Below are 21,483 nucleotides of genomic sequence, written 5' to 3'. Positions count from 1 at the left end.
TGCAGGTACTGTTTAAACTCTTGAATCTGCTGTGTTCACCTGGAGATTATTATTTTATTTTATTTTATTTTATTTTATTTTATTTTATTTTATTTTATTTTATTTTATTTTATTTTATTTTATTTTATTTTATTTTATTTTATTTTATTTTATTTTACTTTATTTTACTTTATTTTATTTTAAATATTTTCTCATTGTTATGTAGATTTCACCCTGGCAGTTTAATTTTCTCTGAACTTGCTGTCGTTTGGCATTGGTAGTCATTATGTGCACACTAGCCTATGCCTCCTGGGAAAGGATGGGTGAAAAGTTTCTTGGTTTAAATAGAAAAATAAACCAGATTGATCTTAAATCTGTTTATTGTTAAGTGTTGCATGTCTGAGAGAGGTGGGGGGTGAAACAAAATTTGAGACGTGAATTCACTGTCATGTGTTTCATCATATGCTCACGTCCAGGTATCTATCTCAGTATCTAACTTGTTTGTCTGGCTGGTGCTGGAACCCTTTGTTTTTTGGAGTTCTACAGAGACTCATTATAAATCCTGAAGGAGGCAAAATACCCATCAACTTTGGTTTGAGTTTTGTTTGAAGGCAGACAGCAAGACCTAGTATGTGAATCAAAAACCTGGCAAGGCTAGGAAAGCACGGCTCAGTTAATACAAGCACTTGCATACATTACAGTGAAGACTACTTGCTACCATGTTTATTTTATAGTAGAGTATGTCCACAAATAACAGAAAGAGTTCCTGTAGAAATGAGAGAAATATCTCAGTGCAGTGAACTTTGATGATTTTTGGAGTTCTGAATTTAGCGTTTGATTTCTCTGCAGCACTGAAGTTTCCTGTCTCACAAATTGGGCAGTATATACTGAAAATATAACAAACCTTAAAAATCATTTTTAATTTATTCAGGAAAGACCCATTTCTGACAGTGTGTGTCTCCTGTTCCTGGTAACTTGACTCAGGGCTCACAGAATTGGCTCCAAGGAGCTTGGGTTTACTGTTAGAGCCATGTCAGAGCTGTTGGTTTTTCCTCAGGCTAACAGTCTACATCTGATTTTTATTTGAAATGTTTTTCTTTTTCATATTTAGCCTGGCATTGTTTTATATGTGTGTGAATGTAGTAATTGGATGATAATAATAATTGGAAACTGATGCTTTTGAAGTTTTCCAAATGAGCAGGGTAAAACTCATGATGGCCCCACATTGTTGCAGTGATTTCAGTACAGATAGGATGTTTTGGGGTGCTGTAAGGTACTTTTAAAACTGGGGGGTTTATAGAACATTACAGGTATCTTTTTGCAATCTCTGTGGTCTTTGCATTTACTTCATTTACAGAACCACTAGAAGGCCAAATGTATATTTTTGGAGGGGACTCGGAGTCACTTGGAATGAAAGGAAGTTTGCATCCCCAGAGATGCACATGACCTGGTATCTGAGTTGCAAAAGAAAGCTAAAATATTGCAAAGCCTAATTTTTATGAAGTTATCAGCAAAGTAGTACCATGAGAAACTCCTGCCAACATGCTTTTTTGGTGTTACAGCAGAATGGCAGGAAACTAAAAAGCTAATGGATCTACCTCACCACGTCCAACTTCAATTTTTGGTTTTACTTTTATTTAACAGGAGTGGGACTCCAACTCCAGCTTCGGATGCTGATGTTACCACACTGAGAGGTCAGTTTTCAGCTAAATTATGTCAAGTCTGATTACTTGAAAATGGAACAACCTGATGGCTTGTGGATTTGAGAGCTGTGAATTCTTCCATCTCCAAATAATGCTGTTTGTGATCTGGTGATCAGGTTGCTGTTATTTTGTGATGAAATGAATTGAAAATGCTACTTGAGAAATTACTTCTGTGCAATTTTTACTGCACTTACTTCGTGTTGCCCAGAATACATTCTCTTAGAACATTAGCATTTGATTCTGACTAGCATATTTGATGCTTTTTCTGAGGCTCTTTGGGTGTTTTCTGTGGTATTTCTGTCATGATGATGGGAATCGAGTGTTACTGTTAGTTTACACTTGCTGAACTCGTGTGTATCTACATGTACATGAGAAAAAATAATACTACTGCTCTCTTGCAAACTCAGATGCAGCTGCCAACGTTCCTCCCCCTCATGAGGTGTCCATTGAGAGTCCTGCAGGTGGTACCATCCCTGAAACTGAAGATGCAGACACAACTGTGAGTGCTTGTATTAAGATTTCAAAAAAGCAGGGCATGAACCTTAGAAACTTTTAAATAATTTCCTAGGTAGGTGTTCTTTTGTTTGCAGTGGCTTTGCAGTGTAGCTGCCCCCTCAGTGAGAGAGCAAATCAGCTGAGCTGTCAAGTGAAGATTTTGATACTGATGTAGAACTAGACAGTGAATATCTAGGGCTTTTGAAAGCTCCATGAAGAAATTGAATTGGTGTTATTCCTATGGAAACACAATGCCCCTTAAATTGCTGCCCTAGTGTTAGAATGGTCCGAGTGGTACAGCTGCCTAAGGCAGCAGAGGTAGCCTGGATAGCCTGGAAGAATCCTTCTGATTCCCTGCTTCTTTTTCCCTGCTGACATAGATGAATTTTTATTTATTGTCTTACAGTCACCCTCACCTTGATACCTAAAACAAAACTCTAACACAGGGAAGCCTAGAGCAAGTACTTGAAGCACCTCTGTAAAAGTGAGCTGGCTTTCAAAAGTGCTGACCACCAAATAGGTCCCAGGGAAGTATTTGCTTCCAGGAGACAGCTCCTCGGGATTAAAACTTAAGCCCAAACTCTAGATTCCAACTGCGGTATTTGTCAGCCTACATGCCCCCTGAAGAAAATTTTTCAAACGAATAGTATGCATCAGCTGGCACTTGTTTTTATGTAAGTGTGAAACTCTCACTGGATTTAGTGATGAGCTTACAAAATTGCACATGCTGCATACAAGTAGAAGCTGATTTATGGTACTGAGTTTAACTGTGCACTGTTCTGTAGCCTAGCACGGCCATGACACGAAGCTGGGCCAAACTCTGTGCTTTTTGCTAGAGCTTTCACAGCTGACTGCTGAGATCTGATATTGTGATTCCAGGAATAAACACTGAGTATGAAATAGGCAGACAGCTTCTGACTCAAGTCCAGGGTCTGATTTTATATTTATGTACCACAAACGAGTGGTTTGGTCCCATGTACACCATTATTCTTTTTTTGAAACAGAACTGCCTGAGCAGAGAGTAAGACCACTCAGTAAATCAGAAAGAACCCAGAATTTGATTGCTGCTGCCTACAGTGTTTTCACTCTCTACAGTTACCTCACATCTCATCATTGCTCCGAACAGCCAAAATGCACTGCAGGTTACAAGACCAAGAGCGAGCAAAGCTCATCTTCTGCACTCACGTGTTGACTGGACTTTTGTTTCTGAGGGACTGATAAATGACTCAAACTACGTGGAGTTGCAAACAGTCATGTAGGAGCAGCAGATACATGCAAGCTAATTATATATTTGCCAAATACTAACCAGCTTTAAGCAGGGTGCCAATCATTCTGGTTCTTAATGAAGTTGTTTAGTCAAAAAAGGGTGTGGGGAAGAAGAGAATTTAAGTAAAACTTAAACTTTACTTAAGTAAGTAAGTAAATAAATAAATAAATAAAATTGGAGGGGCCCTAAATAGTATACAAGTTGCTCACAGGTGGCAGCTAAATTTTGTGGAGCTCCATTTTGGACTCCATACATAATACAGACTGCAGTTTTGCTGAAAAAGTGTGTTTTGCTGGCTCTTTTTTTTTTTCTTTTTAATAGGGAAAAAGCAACAGTTGTATGTCAATAGCCAAAGACATTCTTGTTAACTTACACCAGCCTTCCCTCTCAAATTGCAAATTCCAAATTTTTGTTCTAGAATAAAGCCATGAAACAAGATCTGTTTTTTCTTGCCTTTCAGTACACCACAAAAATATAGTATCCTGGTTGTAAAATGCCAGGGAACTAAGCAGGAAGCACTCTTCCTGTGTTGCTCACTGACTGAAGTTAGATGAAAATTGGACTGGAATTCACTGCTGCTAGCAGCAGCCGTGGCAGTTCCCGAAGCTGAACATCCCAGGGTGTTTGTACACCCTGGACATGGGGAATGTAGAACTTGGCAGAGGTTCATCTTCCAAGTGGGACAGGAAACAGGAACCTTGTGATAAACGGGTACATTTTGGGTAAGTCAGCCCCCTGCTGATTAGTCTCAGGTGACCTGTTGGTGTATCCACATTCACACTTTAAATTGCCTGACGAATGTCCCACCCAGCTGATTTTCTGTTTGTAACTCCATTCAACTAGATAACCTTGCACTTAAATGTGCAAAGGGAGAACAGAACTAACAGCAACATGAGAATACTATAAAATTGTCTTGCTCGCTAGGTTGTCTCATTAGTTGGCATCTCTGTGCCTGAGGCTCCCTGAGCACTCCATTCCAGCGTAAGGCAAAAGGTGTGCTGGGGACTCAAAGAAACATGCTGTGCTTTGGACTGCAGTTCCCACATCGTTAAATAAATTCGTCAGGCCATCTGTTTGGCCCACCAGTCATCAACCAATGTGTTGCTGTCCTTACAGCATTTATGGAGGAAGCTCGGGGTTTTTGCCACATCATAGGCCAGAGAAAACTCCAGGTCTGCAGTGGCTGGAGAAGTTTCTGGCCCGCATAAAAGAGGGTATTTGGACCCAGGCTGAGTAATGGAGTGTGCTGACTGCTGACAGGACCATTTCTACATGCAAATATATCTGGGGATGCTTTCTACATGGAGTAAATCCAGGATAGGTAGGAATCTGGTCTGCTGGTCTGCAGTGAGTAAAGTGGATTTATTTCTTCAGGAAAAAAAAAAAAAAAGAGGGAAAAAGTCACTAAATCACCTCTTGTCTTCTCCCTTCTCTCATTTTCTTCCAGATCAATAATGAGATAAAGAAGGAGGATGAGAATCTCATGAGGCCTGTAACTGAGCGGATGATTGAGTTCAGCATTGTGATTGTTGGAGAAAAGTACAGCGAGGAGCTGAGTGACCCAGACACCGTGAAGCGTCAGCTGCTCTCTGAACAATTTGTTTCTCAGGTGACTTACCTCTTTCTTTTTACTCTCTTTCTTTTTTACTCTCTTTGTCTCTTTCTTTTTACTCTTTCTGCAAAGCAATAGTAGCACCTGTACCAGGACTGCTCTGCAGAACCAGCTTAGGGCTTTTGTTGCTTGGGGCAGGCTGGAAATGCTCACTGTGAGAACACCCTCTTTTGTTTGACATGCTGCCTTTTTGAGATAGTGGGGCTGTGTGCAACATACCAGTTGCCAAACAATGAATCCAGTTTTCTTACTGTGTTTCTTATGAAATAGCCTGCTACCAGTTTTTGCAGAGGTAGACATATGGTTTTGGGGAGATGAGAAAATTATGCTAAGCTCCTGCATATTTACTCCAGGAAGAGACCTTTCTGAGGCACTTCCCCTGCTCCTGCCCCTTTCTGCTCGTATTTATTTTGCCTTATGTTAGCAGAAGAAACTAAGCCAGGTGTTATTAATAAATGAAAGAAAATTGCTCTTCGTTTAGTTCTTTTAAAGACTTGCTTTTACCAGGGCTAACTTTGGCCTTGCCATCCTTGCAGAACTTTTAAGTCTCTCTCCCTATCAGTGTTACAGAAGTAGAGGTTTAGAAGTCACAAAGAAGTGACAAGTTTCTCATCTGTCTTTTGGTGTAACTCCGTCAGTTCTTAAAGTTCTGGGTCTTAAAACTCTTTAATTTAAAGATGTATTTAACATCTCTCTGGTGACCAGTCTGCCTAGAGTTTTTTTCAGAGCTTTTTCATCTTGTTTAGTTTTGAATTCTTCCATAATGTTGTTGCTTTGAAACCGGGAAGTGAAAAAGATTATTTGAAGGTCTTGGCAAACCAGGCTGCCCACACTCTCCCCAAAGGCAGGACGTGAATCAGCAGCAGTTCAGAACCATCAGCCTGAGCTGGGGCAGTGCTGGAAGGCAGCTCTGGCAGGTCAGGTACAGCACAGCGTCGTGTGCAGGGCAGGCAGAAGGCATTCAGGTCTGTCAGCATCTGCTGATGTGGGCATGGCTTGGGTTTCCTGCAGGAGCTGAGCACTTCAGCGGGATTTAGGAAATCTCGGTGGTTACACAGTGTCCAGATTTCTGATTGTAGAGAACTCCAGCTTCAAGCAAGAGCATCTGTCTGTGCAGAGTAGGTGACAGGTGGGGAAGTCACAAACAACAGAACTTGTCCGTGATTTCCACTCAGGAGCAGCATTTCGTTGAAAGAATCACTGCGTACTGCAGGGAGATACTCTTTGAAATCCAGGCTGCTAAGACAATTCTCAATCATCATTTATGTCCGGAATCAGCAATGCCTATAAGAACATTTTAAAACCCTCCAACTTCAGAAAAATTCTTAAGCACATCCTTTAATCCCACTGGAGTCAGTGGGAATGAACTACGGTTGAGACTGTTAGGCACCAACTTCAAAGAAAAATTGTATGTGTGCACATATATATATATAAACAAATATATATATATAAAGCATATCTATACATATGCATATATGCACGATTTATTAAATCTTCATTTCAAGTTAACTTAATCTGAATTAAATTGAATGTTTTAATGTCTTTCCTCTCCCTACTGTTCCCATTCATTTATTTTATTTTACTTTTCATTTATCATGGTAATCTTACAACCATAATTTTCTTGGGGCAGAAAGTTTGTCTTTCCTTTCTCTTGGGAGAAGCATCTAGGGTGCCAAATGGTAGGGTCATCTTTTTTTCTAGCTTTGCTTCCTTCTTTGTCCCATTTAGTTGGGGTTCTCTGTTGAATCCCTTTAACTGGTGCTAACCCTGTGCCAGATCCTGGGCCAGATGGGAAAGAGATGTACTCACCACTGGAGCCAAAAAGCATCACCACAACTGTCACAAGTTGCTAGCATAGGCTAGACATCTTAATTTTCCTAGTTGTGTGGCCAAGTAGCAATGCCATAGAGTGTGTGTGTGGAAGAAATGTCAGATGGGATGGAGTCCACCTGGCACATGGATGTTCCACTCCTTTGATCCCTTGCCTGGTTTTCTTTCTGCTTGGATAAAGAAGCTCCTTTAAAAAAAAAAGAAAAGAAAAGAAAAAGAAAGAAAAAGAAAAAGTCAGCCGGCAGCACTCAGGTTGTTTAACTCTCACCAGAGACGGTTTAAAAATAGGGAGACTGGAGAGGGGAAGGGGAATTTGAGGAGTGAAAAATAATCCTCAACTGGCAAGGATCTTTTGGGAGGAAAAATACAAAACTGGCATGAACCTGCAGTATTCTATTTCTTGTCTTTGTCAACACAGTTGAGTATTGAATTGGGCCTGGACATACCACCATTCTGCTGCCCCCGGTCTTCATTTCTGAGTAGCAGTGCCAGGCACTCCTGCACCCTCTGTATGTTTAGGGCAGCGGAGATGGGCCGCGTTTTGCACTAAGTAACGGATTGGGGTGTCTTTGACGTCTGAGGCCCCAGTTCCTAAGGTGGCTGTTGCTGCTTCACTTGTTTAGCTTGCTAAGGTCCAAAGCATTTTTCCTGAATTTGTTTTAATCCGAAGAAGTTTGGGAAGTAATGGAAACCTTTGGGGAAAAAAAGGGTTTATGCTGCATAAATAAAAGAGAGAATATCATCTGCTCGTCACAGATGTTGTACAGATCTCTGCATTTTTCTGTTTGAATTTTCCCTCTGAATATTTATATACACCTCTTGGGGAATGCTCGATATTGTGCTTCGTATTTTTCTCTTTTCCTTTTGCAATAATGAAACATCACCGAAACTCTTCTTCTCTAAAGACAGAGAATATTTAGCCATGTTTTTCCTAATAGAAATAGCAGCTCAGATGCATTTTTAGAATTTTAGAAAATGTTGAAAATACTTCTTGCTTTTTTCTCTATAAGGAGGAGGGTGGAGGAAATTTGTGTTATTTTTTTTTTCCCCTCAAAATAGATCCAAAAGGTATTTGAAGGACTACCTGGATACAAAAACATCCGTGTCCTGGAATTCAGGTAAAAAGATCCTGATGTGTATGTGGTGGTTGAAACTGAGCCCGTCGAAGGTGCGATGTGCTAGCACCACAGCTGGAAGAATGTCAGTGCAAGGGATTTCCAGGATGTGTTAATCAAAGAACAAGTGCTTTCATACTGGTGCCTTCATATGTACAGAAATCAAAATAGAAATACAGAAACGTATATAAATGTAGTTGGCTCTTTTCCGCTGCTGGCACCCATCAGAGAAGCTCACATGATATGTTTGCCTTCAGTTTAAGATTCTGACCTAAAATTAAAAGAGGTGTTTTCTAATTGAAAATCACCGTCTGATACTTCCTCAAAACTTTAGACGTGTCCTAGTATTAAACAAGGAAGAACATGGGAATCTTTTGGGAAAAATGTGATATATTTTCATCTCTTTGCAACTTCTTAATGGGATGGCTTAATTTGGTTGGCATTTGAGGTATATAAAGATTTTTCTCCTTTTGCTCAAACCAAAGGTGGGTGAATAAATATTTGATAAATGATCTGAAAACTTTAACTTATAAATATTGCTTAAAAGAATAGTTTCCTCAAATCAGTTTGTACTTCAAAATGGCATTTTAAGTTAATTTCAGAAGAAAAGGGGGAGATTCTGCGTGTTATGTATCAAACGTGATCTGTGAGTTTTGGTATACATGAATCACAAATTATGATCGGACTTGAATGGACTGGATTTAATTTTAAGAATCCAGTCAGGCTTTTCATGGGTCAATCTAAAAAATGTTCTCTATTGGGACTTTGTAAGCTGTATTTCTTAAAATATTCCAGCCAATAAATTCGAGCCAGGATATTTCCGGGTAACAAAACAGTTATAGCGAGGAAGGTTTTATGGTTGGAATCATATGGTGGGGCACTGTTCCAGCAACATTGTCAGAAGTACCAAAAAAGGATGGTACAGAAATCAAATTATGAAATGCCTGAAACAACGAGGCAGGAATGTCCCCCGTGCTAATTGCCCAAATGGATTGATAAACTCCACTTTGTTGTGGCCCGCTGTAGGAGAATAATTACCTGACCTGATAAGACTGATTGATAGATACGTAAGTTTTCCCTGCGTCAGCAAGGAAAACTGAATGACACTGTCTTCAGCCCTCATGGGAGCCTGGAGGCACGTTTGGCTTTTCAGTTCCTACTTTGACTTCTGGCTAGAACCACAGCAAACCGGGGTAATGACATGGGGAAACCCTGCTGAAGCTCTGCCTGGGAGGTAGCAAAACCTTCCTTCTCAGTATTTGCAATCTAATACGTTGGAGAGCCCTCCGTTCATTTCAGAAGTGAAATAAAAGGTTGGTATTCCTGGAAAATTCCAGAGATTCTTTCTGTGCTCTGATGCGCATGAGGAAAAAATGCGTTTGTAAACTGACCTTCAGGTAGAATTAGTTAGTGAGCCTTGTTTCTCTTGGTACTGATGGCAATTTAACTGCCTTACTTGCAGTCCTGTGCAGTGGCTCTGCTCTGCTGGTTCCTTGTGACCAATAGGAAGTATTTCAGTTCAGTAAAAGCTGAACAATTGGTTATGCAGCAGATCGACTTTGCAATTTATAAACACTTCGCTGTATGGATTTTGAAATTTGTGTGCACTGTAGAATGTAAAGGCAAATTTGGTAAAGCTGAACTTTAAGGAACTGGTGACGTTGATTTAACAGGTTTTGCTGTTGTGTTTTGTTTTTGTATTCAGCTCTCCTGAGGAGGACAGGTAAAGACATTTTTATACACATTGTTATAATACAGAAGGAAAAGCGCCTTAGCTGGATGACACTGACTGTCTTGGGGATTTGTGGTTTTGGCTTCACAGCGAGATAGTTATCCAGCATAAATACTATGTGAGGGGGTTCTACCAGCAACTGCAAGTAACTCATCTGTTCTGGTTATGAATACACTTATATTGCTTATTTAAATGCTGCTTATAAGAAACTTCTTGAGGAAAACCATCCTAAACACAAGTCAGCTACTGGGCTAGCTTGTGTATAGGAGCCTCCTCTGTGAAGAAAACAAAATTGTTTAATGACGACTCAAGGTCTTTCTAATTAGCATCACAATCTTGGGTAGATATGATTATTATTAGATAAATTAAAATAAGTAAGAAAACCATAGTTATCCAGCAAAGGCAATTGGCTTAAGCTCCTTCAAGGCTGGATTTGCTGTGCATCTTAGCAGTAATTTTACAAACATTTCTTAGCAGAAGATGACATCAGTCTTGACTTGTTTTTTTGGCAGATATATGCGAGTTAAGCATCCTAAATTTTCCTCTTTCAATATTATTTGAAGAATTTCACAAACAAACAAAAAAGAACTGTGGCCTTTAAATTACTGGAAGTATTATTTTATTTTGTATATTTCTCAGTAAAGCCCTAGCCAGTGTCCACAAACAGTTGTACAGAGAATGAGCATTTTAATTTTAGAATGTTTCTGAACAAAGAAAGGTATTGAGCAAATCTGTTCACAAGCAACAGTGACTGACAGCCAACCTCTGTTACTCTGCACTTCTGCGGACTAAGATGCGTGCAGCAATTCGAAGAGGTTATGTCCGAAATACCAGATGTTATAGCCCTTTCCAGACAGATGGTGGTGTCATTGTTATTACTTAGCAATTATTAACTGCAACTGACAGCACAGTTGTGTTAAATGTAAATGTTACTTTCTGACTAGCATGCTGTATGGCATCTTTGCCGTGCCTTTTTGCTACTGCTGTCCTTTTTCATTCCCTCTACTGACACTCAGTGCTCATGATGAGCCTGCAGTGGGCTCATTTCAATAATAGGGCCAGCAGCAAAACTCCAGCAGGTTCCTGGTTTTAGTTCATGTGTTTGCTGATTGTGTCTTTGTTGTACCTGGCACTGGGGCGTTAGAGCCTTCTCTGAACAGAACCATTGCTTTGGTAATTTTACTTTTAGTCCAGCTTTGTGGAATGAAGGAAACCCATCTTTGGAGCACGTTTTCCTAGCACTTCATAGATTACTTCATTTCTTGCTGTGCCCCATGTACAGCCAAAGTATGCTCTATTTTCTAAGACTCCCTTGTGCTTATGCCCAGTGTATGGCAAATCTGGTTGCTACCAACTCTGTCATGTGGAAGAGGACATCCAGACATAGGTTGGAGAAGAGCATGGAGAAAACGGAGGAGACTTAATATGAAAAAGCTAAGCTGTACATAGATACGAAACTTTGTTAGAGAATTAATGATCAAATGAGACTAGAATAAATGCTTCTAATTATAAGGTGTATGAAATGCTATTTGAGTGTTGCTAGAGGCATTATTTCAAGCAGATGGACACTGCACAGTGACAGTGATCAGGGCTCCCGCTTGCTGCTGTATTGCTACTATACACAACCTGTCTTCCCAGGCTCCTTTCTTACCACGGATCCATTCCCATCATGGGCATGACGACCTTAAAAGCATCACTCACACCACTGCATGTTGGCGGGTCTACTGATAATACAGGCAAAAAGCCATCAGTTTGGTCTCCTGGTAGTCCTTCTGCCCTTCAGAAGTAGAAATACAGGGCTGTGACCAGGCCAGATGTTGTGTTCTGGTAACCTTTTCCATGAGAAAACACAGGTAGGCAGACACAAGTGTGAAAAGTAATATAATTAATTAATTTTACCTAGAATCCTTAAAAACAATGTATTTGTATTTTTAAAGAAAGGGTAGGGACACAGGTTTTTGGAAAAAAAATCATAGCATTTGCCATGGAAAGCCTTACGTCTCTCATGTGTGTTTTCTCTCTTTGCGAAACCCCAGTGGGGTGGAAGTGCACTATGCTGTTACTTTTGATGGAGAAGCCATCAGCAATGCCACCTGGGACCTGATTAACCTTCACTCCAACAAGGTGGAGGACAACTCCTTTATGGACATAGAGGATAATCCAACAGTTGTTTACACCATCAGCGATTTCCAAGATTATATTGCTGAAATTCTCCAGAAAAATGCCTTGCTTGAAAACACTTCCTTGATTTTAGACCCAAACTCTCTCCAACTTATTAATGGTGAGTCTTACGATTCATCTGCCCTCTGAATAACTAAAAAAAATCACAAACACGATGGTGTTGCAGTTGGTTTTGCTCTAATTTTAACCAGGTCAAGTCAATAGCAGTAGCATCCCATTGTCACTCCCTTAGATTTGTCTCTTTTTTTCCTTTGACACCAAGGTTTGTGGTGTGCAGTAATATTATCAGCAATTAACAGGAAGAGAAGGGGAAATGTGTTTCACATGATGCAGTTTGCTTTCAGCACTTTAGGTTAGCAGCTCTGCCTTGGCCTTGAGCAGCACAAAAGAAATACTTGGCTTATTGTTGAATATTCAAAGGTCCTACCATAGTTGGTAGAGCAGTGCTGTCCCACTCCCCTGTTCCCATCTTTTCTCTGCACTTCTTGTGTGTAATCTGTGGGTATTTTCGAGAGAAAATCTTTCCGGCAAACTTGCTGAACAGGTCTCACAGATCTGAGATGAGGAAGGGTTTTTCAGCCTAAACAAATTGTTCTAAAACAGTTTCTTTGCACTGCTACTGCAGCATTTTGAACCTATGTACTTATATTTTCCCAGTGAAAGAAATACTACACCCTACCCAAGCAGATCCATCCTGGATTACTGAGCATCCAGGTGTGTTGGAGCGTGCGGAGTTTGATGTGAGTATGGTTCTGAGCAATGACCTTTTATTTGAGGTATGTCCTTTGCACGCATTTGAACAGCTTAATTCAGCAAAATGGCATTAAAGCCAGCACCCAGAGCTTCTCTATCCTATTGATCATGCAGAATACAGTCAGGAAAGGCACACCATATAGTGGAAAAAAACCTCTGGTGAAATCTCTCACCTGATAATTTGTTACCTGTGCACAACGCTTTTCTGTGATCATCTTATATTACCTGGCACATTGTTGTGTTTCTGGCTGTGCAGCCGTGTCTTGTTCTTTAGGCTTCCTTTGTCTGTTTTTTTTTTTTTTTTTTTGTTTGTTTGTTTGTTTTTCACAATGTTTAATTAGACTGTAAATTGTTCTAAAAACATAATTTGTTCCACAATCCTGCCTTTCTTTGGAAAGTGAGAAATAAACATAAGCAGTAAAGCTGCCTGTGAGAAGAGATAAAGGTAAATTTCACATGCTCCTTTTGTTACTATTTCATTTTCCCTACAAGTTCTTACTTCAGGTTTTAGATGTCCATCCCCTTGATGCCAGCAAAGGAAAAACAGAAAAAAAATAATAGCCACTGGTTTATTGTATTCCATTTTTAAAAGTGTGCATTTATCTCATGTGATTACCTCTGGAACAACCCAGGACATAGAATCAGGCTCTCATTGGACAGGAGAGTTAGTATCCCTGAACATACTTGTACCATGCAATGGGGCTTCAAGCAGAGGTGCCATGTTAGGTGCCAGCAGTGCTGAGATTGAGTGAGTTTTGCTGACAGCTAGAATTTCTGAACGGTGGAACATTGTCTGGGCTTAAGAATTTATCCAGTAGGTTTCTGCTCTGTTGAGTAACACAGACGTGCCTTCCAAAAAGAAATGAGCTCAGTTCATGCCGCAAAACCCAGATCCAGCTAAGTTTGATGGTAGGTTTTCACAAAGCTCATTACGAGATACTGTTGTGAATAAAACCATGCTTTATTTCAGGCCAACCTCTAAAATCATTGTAGAAGCAAAATTTTCAGTGACTTCACAGAAGCCAGCGATTCCTGTTCTAATGGTCATAGGTATAATATCCTTAACTTCATGCCAGTTTTCCCAGAGTTTTAAAAATTAACCATTAGTATCTAAAAAGCAAATTCATTCATTTGCCATAAATGGTTTAATCTTGATGTGGATAAATAGGAATTTAATGTAACTTTCAGGAAGGGGCTTTCTATTTTCTAGAACTATCTAACTGGATTAAAATGTTACATATGTTTATTTTAGTAAGATAATTCTGCCATTTTCACATTCTCTTCTGTGGATACTTGGACATATACAGGCAAGAAGATTTTAGAGTAGAGATAGCTTTGCAATGTTACTCCATTTTAAATCATTTTTAGGGAATAGTATGTACAGGAAAAAATACTGGATGTTACATTTTTCTAATCATGGCCTATGAATAATAATGTTATCTCTGTCTTCAGTCAAAAATTGTGGTTATATACAAAGTATATACAAATATACTGAGTATATCCAAGAAAATAGCTGTGTACAATCTGCAATACACAGATAATTTGGGAAGTAATTTCAGATAAATTTAAGAAAATCATAAGCTGCTAAAACACTAAAGAAGGCCAAAATGATTAGTCAGTTATTTGCAGAGATATCAAACCTTCATGGTTCAAGTAGATGCTGTTAAGTAGAACCATTACCTGTGAGAAAGAGTTTTGCTATTATTTTTTGCAGTTGATTTGGGAATGAGTTGGATTTGTATTATCGTACAGGGTCATGACATAATGTGGAACTATCATTACTTCACCATCTTATTGCTAGCAGATGGTACCAACTAATCATTAATTCCTTTCTTTGAGTTTTACAGATCTCTTAAAAATGAATAAAAATGGAAGTGTAGCTTTTGAAATCTGCATTTTCTTGTTATTTCTGTTGAGCTCTAACAGGTAGAATGCCTTAGCTTATTGAGCACAATGTGTTTCTGGCAGCAGAAAATGGAAAATCAGGGAGGGTGTTCTGTGTTTGCAGTCATCTGTCATATTTGTAAGCCTTTCAAGACATTAGCAAAAAACCAGCACTTGCCAATATGATATTAAACTTGTTAATATAATATATAGCACTGTAACAAGAATCTTTGAATAATGTTAGTTGTCATAGGAACATCTGTCCACATTAAAATAAATGATGAGGTGCAATTCCTGGCAACTAAATGCTCACATAAAAAATGTATTGAGAAGCTATTGCTGGTAGTCCTTTTTCATTCTTTATGGAATTTATATGTGTAATTTATATGTGTAATTCTAATCTTGCACAGTAACTTTTCTCACAGGTTTATTTATAATAGCCAACTTTGCCAAAAAAGATAATTGCTGGAGCACATGTCTGTATGGTATATATACTTCTCAACTGATTGTTACCATATACATTCAGAAATATGAGAAGACTGTGGTGATAGAACAACCAGCTATAAAAAACCATGGTCAATTCAGGTAGACAGATAGTCAGGTGAAAATAACTTTGTTGTTTCTAAAATGTTCACATACAGTTTGAATGAAGTTGAAAATTTAATTCACTCATGTTTCTACCAGGAGTAAAATTTCAATCTGAAAAGTATTTGGGGTTTTCCTATTATTCATTCTAAAATAAAAGAGAGGGATTTGAAAGGAACAGTGAGCTACAGAATGATTAAATCAATAGTTTCTTTGAACTGTAATACGTACTACTGAAACCTTTGTCTGGCGTCTGCTTTACATGTACTAGCCACCATCAGCAATTAGTTCTTAGTAAATTAATCCTTCTTTCTTCACTTGACAGTTTTTCATACCTCAAGGCTTTTTTTCCCCATTTCTGACTGTTGCACAGCATTGATAGCTGGACAGGTAGCCGTGCAAAGCGCTAATCCCTGAGTTGTAGGCAGTGAGCTTGCTTTTGTAGTCTTGACCAAGTAACTTAATCTCTTCACTGATATTCTGCGATATCATTACCTCATGAGACACTGTGGGAGTAGATTAATATTCAAAGATAAAACGTGTTTGGTATTCTAGCTGTAAACCAAATAGTGACTGGAGCATGGCACATAAGTACATAGTGTGCAGATTGGAGGCTTAAAAAGACATTCTTTTTTCACAGTACATATAAGTTGCAAATTTCATTGCGTATACTCTTTGTTCATCATTACTGCTGAACAAAAAGTTTTCTTTCCATAGAAGTATTTCAGCTTTGAGACTGAAGTTGTTCTACGTTCTAAGTTACATTATGGTTATAGTTCCCCTCTCAGGTTCACATACCAAAACATAAATGACCACCAACCATACATACCTATGTGCATTTGAGTTCAGTTTCTGAACTGTTTTTATGTATGATGTTAACTATAATGTTATAATTACTGCATTGATTATGTAGCTGATGAATAATAGCTGCTACGACCTCTTCATGCCTTAGGAAGGAAGGCAGTATTCTGTGTGCTTATTTTCCATTTAATTAGAAATAGTTCGGTTTTTCAGTAAGGAAAAGGAAAGGACATGGTTTGGGTATTGAGGGTAAGTCTCTTAATACGCTAACTGAAGCTGCACTCCAAAGAACTGGAACGGCTGTTTTCCTTTAGAAGTGGCCATGACTGGACACAAAATGCATGTCGCAAGGACGTGCATTGTACGTGTATGTTGAACATTATTAGCACAGGGTACGTTTGCCAATCCTTCCAGCTGAGCCCCTGCTGTTGCTATTGTTACTTCCTCACAGAGGCAATACTACCAGATTTTGCTTGTTTTGCTGCTGGTTAACACCTTTGATATGTTCAGCCCAACGTGGACAGACCGTACTGCCCCTATAATAATGGTTGTGGTTTTGTTTCAGGATAACACCTTTTTAGCTGAACGGCCTTCAGCAGATGAATCAACGGTCAGCAATACCTTGCCCTTTGATTCCACCAAACCAGATTCCACTTCAGATAGTGAAGAGTCCAATGACAATGAAATCCACCGAAGACCAGCAAATCAGGACTCTGAGGCCAGCTGGACACCTGATGCTCCACTTTCCTCCGAAGTTGATGTCACCTCTTCGCCTGATGAGCTGAATTTAGAAGATGGGAATCAGACTCCTCCTTTGGTCACTGCACCAGCATTAGAGCGTGATTCTGTGGACTCCCTGGAATGGCTGTCAGCCCCTGATTCTTCAGATGGTAAGTTCATGCCATTGACTGAAGTGTAAATTTGGACACGAGTGTCCTGTGACGCTCACCAAAGGGGTAGTTTACCAAAATGGCTTTTCAGAAAGGTCTACAAATTGGATATATTACTCTGATTGTTTTTACCTTCTCATTTTGATCAAATGCTGGTAACAGGTGATAATGCCTGTTTGCCTCTCCAGGAAATTACATGCACGATGCTTCTTTAATTGCACAGAAATATTTTCATATAGGGCATGATACCATGCAGACATAATTGAAGCAGACTAATTAGCCTAAGGACATGCTACACATTAATTGCTTTACTGCATACTCTGCAGCCCTGATTTGGCTCATAGAATATCATAAGGAAAAGTGGAGAGGTTACCAGGGGTCCTTTCCAACTTCAGCATACAAAGGTCAGTATACATCACAGGAAACATGCTGAATGCAGATCCACAGCCAACAAAATGAACTGCATTTGACTCTTTTTTGGTATAAACAAAAACTGAGTGGAAACTCATTTATATTTTTAAATATAAAAAATATAAAAATATAAAATATAAACTCAATTATATTTTTAGGGTTTGAAGATACTGGGCTATCAGAAGACTTTATTCTGCCTTCGAGTCCCCCTTCTCACCTCGTGCCTGAAGAACCTCCATCTACAGATGATTACGTAGTTCCCCTGTCTCCTGCATCAACAGTGGCCTCCTCGTCAGTCACGGAGACTGATACTAAAGCAACAGCCTCTGCTGAGGTGGAAAAAGTAACTCAGGGTAGTCCTGCAGACAGTAACAATGCAGACTCTGTGTTGCATAATTCTGTGGAAGAAAATCCTTTTCCCTCAGAATTACACCCTGTAGAAGCTGAAACTGATATTTATCTCGGAGATAGAATTACATATGAAGATGGGTCTGGTTCAGCTTTTGATGGTTCAGGAAAAGAAACGGAATCAAGTATTTGGCCTTGGGAAGAAGCAACGCTGGAACCTGTTTTCTACCCTGGTCCTGATAGCTGGCTTGATGATGATAATGAGTCTTTGTTAATCAGAACTGAGGATATTCCTGAAGGCCTGATCTTAGATTATATTCTTAACTCTCAGAAGAAATTAGATGATGATCCTTCCAAAGATGAAAATGAAGGTATGGCTGACATAGAAGAAAATTTTCTTGATGAATCTGAAATATTTGTCTTTCCTGAGACTACAACTCAGCACGTATCTCTGCTTCAGACAGAGGAGCCATTACCTGTGGAGCCATCTACACAGACAGAAGCATCGAGCACATACGATTCTTCTTTTGTTAAACCAGTCCTCATTTTGGAGCCATCAGAGGACTATTCCTTTGTAGACATGCCAACTGGAGAAGCCCCTGTCTCAACACACAACACAGATGTGTCTGTTGAAGATGATAGTCTCCTTACACCTGCAGTACCCCTCAGTATGGACAATAGTCCTACATCTACTGCAGCACTCAGTACGGACAGTAGTCTTAGATCTACAGTAACCCTCAGTATGGACAGTAGTCTTGTATCTACAGTAACCCTCAGTGTGGACAATAGTCTTACGCCTACAGTAACCCTCAGTACAGACAATAGTCTCACATCTACCGTAAGCCTCAGTGTGGAGCAACCTGAAGAGTCCAGTGTAGGTCAGGAGATCGTTTCTGAGGCAGCTGAACACCAGCATGAAGGCAGGCCAACATCAGAAGAACTGTTCACAGCAGGGCAGTCAGATCTGACTGAATCTGCTACGATAGGCTACTTGGACACAAGCAGTTCAGAAACTATTCTGACTGCAGATCCTTTTGTGGTGAACACTGATACTTCCACAGAAGAGCAGCAAGCCCTGGACACATCTTTGGCAGGCCAAGACACTGGCTCGGCAATAAAGAAACCAGCTGATGTTTGGCCTACTGACAGAGTGCTAGAAAATATATTAGATCAGACAGTAAAATCAGCAACACCAACTGTAGTTGAAGCTGCAACTACGGTTCCTTCTGTAACAGAGCAGGCCACTGTTCTAGAGGGTGTTGCTGGACAGGGTGGTACAGACCACAGCACGCTTGTTTCCACGAGCATCAGCACTGTTAGGAACTCCTACGTAACTGTGAGCGTCACAGCAAACATCGCCGAGCTTCCATCCAATCTCCCACCGATGGGATCCACAGCGTCACCATCGGTGGTTACCTCAGCAAAGGTGGGAGATGAAACAGCCAGGGTCCTGGATGTGTCAGTGGGGCTGGATCACGTCAGCGTTGTCAGCTTTTCTCCTGAGCCGAGTGAGGAGGGAAGGAGCCTGACTGATAGTCACGTGGAGCTGACCACCCGTGCCCAATCCACAGAGATGGCCAGCGTGGCGTGGGCCACGCGTGAGAACCACAACAGCACTCCTATCCCATCACGAGCTCTGGTCGTGTTTTTCAGTCTTCGGGTTACCAACATGATGTTTTCAGAGGACCTGTTCAACAAAAATTCCCCTGAATATAAAGCATTGGAGCAACGATTCTTGGAACTGGTAAGAAGCACTTCTCTGCTAAATATCCATTGCCAGGTAGAAATTGTTGGTCAGTCCCAGTTGGTATGCTCTGTTTTGCAGAGACAAACACGAGACAGGTGTGTCCAGATATTATGCATGTCCTTCTATGGGAAAATGCTGTCTGGGAACATGGGGGAGAGGGGAGGTTTTTGTTTTGTTTTTATTCAGTCACAATTCTGTCTCTCCAAAGCTCATTATCTTAACTGTGATACGTGCCAGATGCTCTGCTGGTGTCAGTAGATGCAGCAGGGTAGCTGAAGCCAGTACAGCATTCCATTCAATTGCTTCTGGAGTGCTCTGGATTTAGTCTATGGGGAGAGAGAAGTAAATAAATTGGGCCTGTCAGGAGATAACCTTTCTGCAACATATTCAACCCACCCTAATGAAGAGGCAGTTTGGCTGATCTCTTAAAAAGCCAATAGCTAGCTAAGCCTCATAGGAGTAATACAGCAACAATTACCAAACTCTAAACCTGGCAGTTCCCATCTCCTGACCGAAATCAGTATTTTGCTATGGGAGATGGAGGGAGTAAAGAAGAAAGACAGAAGGGGAAGGGGCTCGATAGAAATGTCCTTTGAAATGACAAGTATGCCTGGTGCTTAGAGCAAGGGGAGAGCACCGTGTGTGTCACAAGAACTGTGCATATAAATTGTAGACTAAGAAACCATCTGCAAATTGATATTTGGGAAAAGTTTTAATACCCTTACTGTGGGATTTGGGTAAACCGCTTCAGATCCCCGCTGCCTGATGCAATACCAGTGCAACTGGCTTGAGCAGAGACTTGAAGTCTCAGCTTTTCTGTCCTTGTCCCTATGCTGCAGCTGGTGCCGTACCTTCAGTCAAACCTAACAGGCTTCCAGAATCTGGAGATCCTGAACTTCAGAAATGGCAGCATTGTGGTGAACAGTCGAATGAAATTCGCCAAACCCGTGCCTCGGAATGTCACCAATGCTGTGTACATGATCCTGGAAGACTTCTGCAACACTGCGTATCACACCATGAACCTGGCCATCGATAAATATTCCCTGGATGTGGAATCAGGTAAGGATGGCAGAAAAATGCAGTTTTGGGGCAAGGGATTTAGAGCTACTTTTGCTTTAAGAACTTGCTTAGGATTCTGGCAGCTCAGAGATCGCCCACTGGAGTTTAGGACAGACTTTCACAGAGTTGAAGTACACAAACAGAAGTCTGTTATGGGACTGAAGACATGAAAAGCAAAATGGGACACGGACTGAGCAAACTGTATGAGGGCCTGTATAGAAATACAGGAACAAAACTTGCTTATGTAATTGCCACTGTGCTTTTACCAAGGAGTTGGAGGAAGATTGGTCAGCAAGGGCAGTGGTGTCCTTCTCTCTTGAGCTTATCTTCATGTATGGTTTGGAGTTGCTCCATGGGTCTATTCCCACTGCTGGCAGCCCGTTTAGCTGTGAGGAGTCTGCAGTGATACTTTCTGCTGCCTTATTCTTGTGGTTAGGGCTTGATTGCAGTAAAACATTACTGGCCCTCTTAATTTAGTCTTCTGATACGGGGAAGTTTCTTTGCTGCCCAAGTTAGCCAGTAGTTTACCATATAAGCAGCCTGGAAATATTTCCTGTTTTAAAGTTAAGGAAAATAACAGTGCTGAGCTGATGGCAAGTGGTAGCTGTCCTTCTGAGGTAGCTCTGTTATGAAGATGGTCATTTTTAGCATGAAAAATCTTCTGATACTGATTGTGTGACTGTATGCCAGCCCTCTCAAGCTTGATATGCCACAAATGCTACAAGCTTGTGTTCCTTGCAGACAAAAGCAAATCACCTCACAGTGGGTGCTGTGTCCCAAGTCCCCTTGCCCTTCCCTGTGTGTCGCCTAGGTTTTCTGTAACAAGAAATACTGGAGATCAACTGTGTTTTATTCATTTGCAAAATACAGTTCCAGCAGACAGAGAACATCTGAGGTACTGCCTGTTCCAGTAAGAAAAAGAACATTTTACGCTTGCTTTTTCAATTGGCTTGCTGGGTGGTCTTAGCCGTACCATTCACTTGCGCTGCGCAGACAGGAACACTTCGTAGCGCTTGTTCACCTTAGCAGAACCCTTTGAGACTTGGGAAAGACGCACGCTGGGTTTCTGCAGATTATTTTAACCAGGTCAT

At 40.4% G+C, this 21,483-nt stretch overlaps 1 protein-coding gene and 1 long non-coding RNA gene across 8 annotated transcripts in view; one reads left to right on the top strand and one right to left on the bottom strand.

Annotated features, from left to right (window-relative positions):
• The window catches only part of LOC101790632 (interphotoreceptor matrix proteoglycan 2), a 55,900-nt gene that overhangs the window by 27,404 nt on the left and 7,013 nt on the right, over window positions 1-21,483 (top strand). The window contains exons 5-14 of one of the 3 annotated variants that reach the window (XM_072023720.1): window positions 1,624-1,673; window positions 2,090-2,181; window positions 4,892-5,053; window positions 7,946-8,004; window positions 9,707-9,724; window positions 11,770-12,014; window positions 12,572-12,654; window positions 16,503-16,827; window positions 17,397-19,330; window positions 20,173-20,392. In XM_072023720.1, the coding sequence (XP_071879821.1) occupies window positions 1,624-1,673; window positions 2,090-2,181; window positions 4,892-5,053; window positions 7,946-8,004; window positions 9,707-9,724; window positions 11,770-12,014; window positions 12,572-12,654; window positions 16,503-16,827; window positions 17,397-19,330; window positions 20,173-20,392 (3,188 nt within the window). Of the gene's footprint in view, window positions 1-1,623; window positions 1,674-2,089; window positions 2,182-4,719; window positions 4,792-4,891; window positions 5,054-7,945; window positions 8,005-9,706; window positions 9,725-11,769; window positions 12,015-12,571; window positions 12,655-16,502; window positions 16,828-17,396; window positions 19,331-20,172; window positions 20,393-21,483 lie in introns of those variants that run through there. The other 2 variants (XM_072023721.1, XM_072023723.1) reach the window with 2 other exon arrangements.
• LOC113841824 (uncharacterized) overlaps window positions 5,053-21,483 on the bottom strand; it is a 69,159-nt gene continuing 52,728 nt past the window's right edge. The window contains exons 18-19 of one of the 5 annotated variants that reach the window (XR_011803587.1): window positions 6,866-7,073; window positions 5,053-6,340 (exon numbers count right to left, since the gene is read on the bottom strand). This is a non-coding gene — a long non-coding RNA (uncharacterized lncRNA). Of the gene's footprint in view, window positions 6,341-6,865; window positions 7,074-19,328; window positions 19,660-21,483 lie in introns of those variants that run through there. The other 4 variants (XR_011803591.1, XR_011803592.1, XR_011803593.1 and 1 more) reach the window with 4 other exon arrangements.

The sequence above is a fragment of the Anas platyrhynchos genome, chromosome 1 (genome assembly GCF_047663525.1).
Source record: "Anas platyrhynchos isolate ZD024472 breed Pekin duck chromosome 1, IASCAAS_PekinDuck_T2T, whole genome shotgun sequence".
NCBI lineage: Eukaryota > Metazoa > Chordata > Aves > Anseriformes > Anatidae > Anas > Anas platyrhynchos.
Note: the sequence above shows the minus strand (reverse complement) of the source record. Positions and strands in the feature narration are given on the sequence as shown.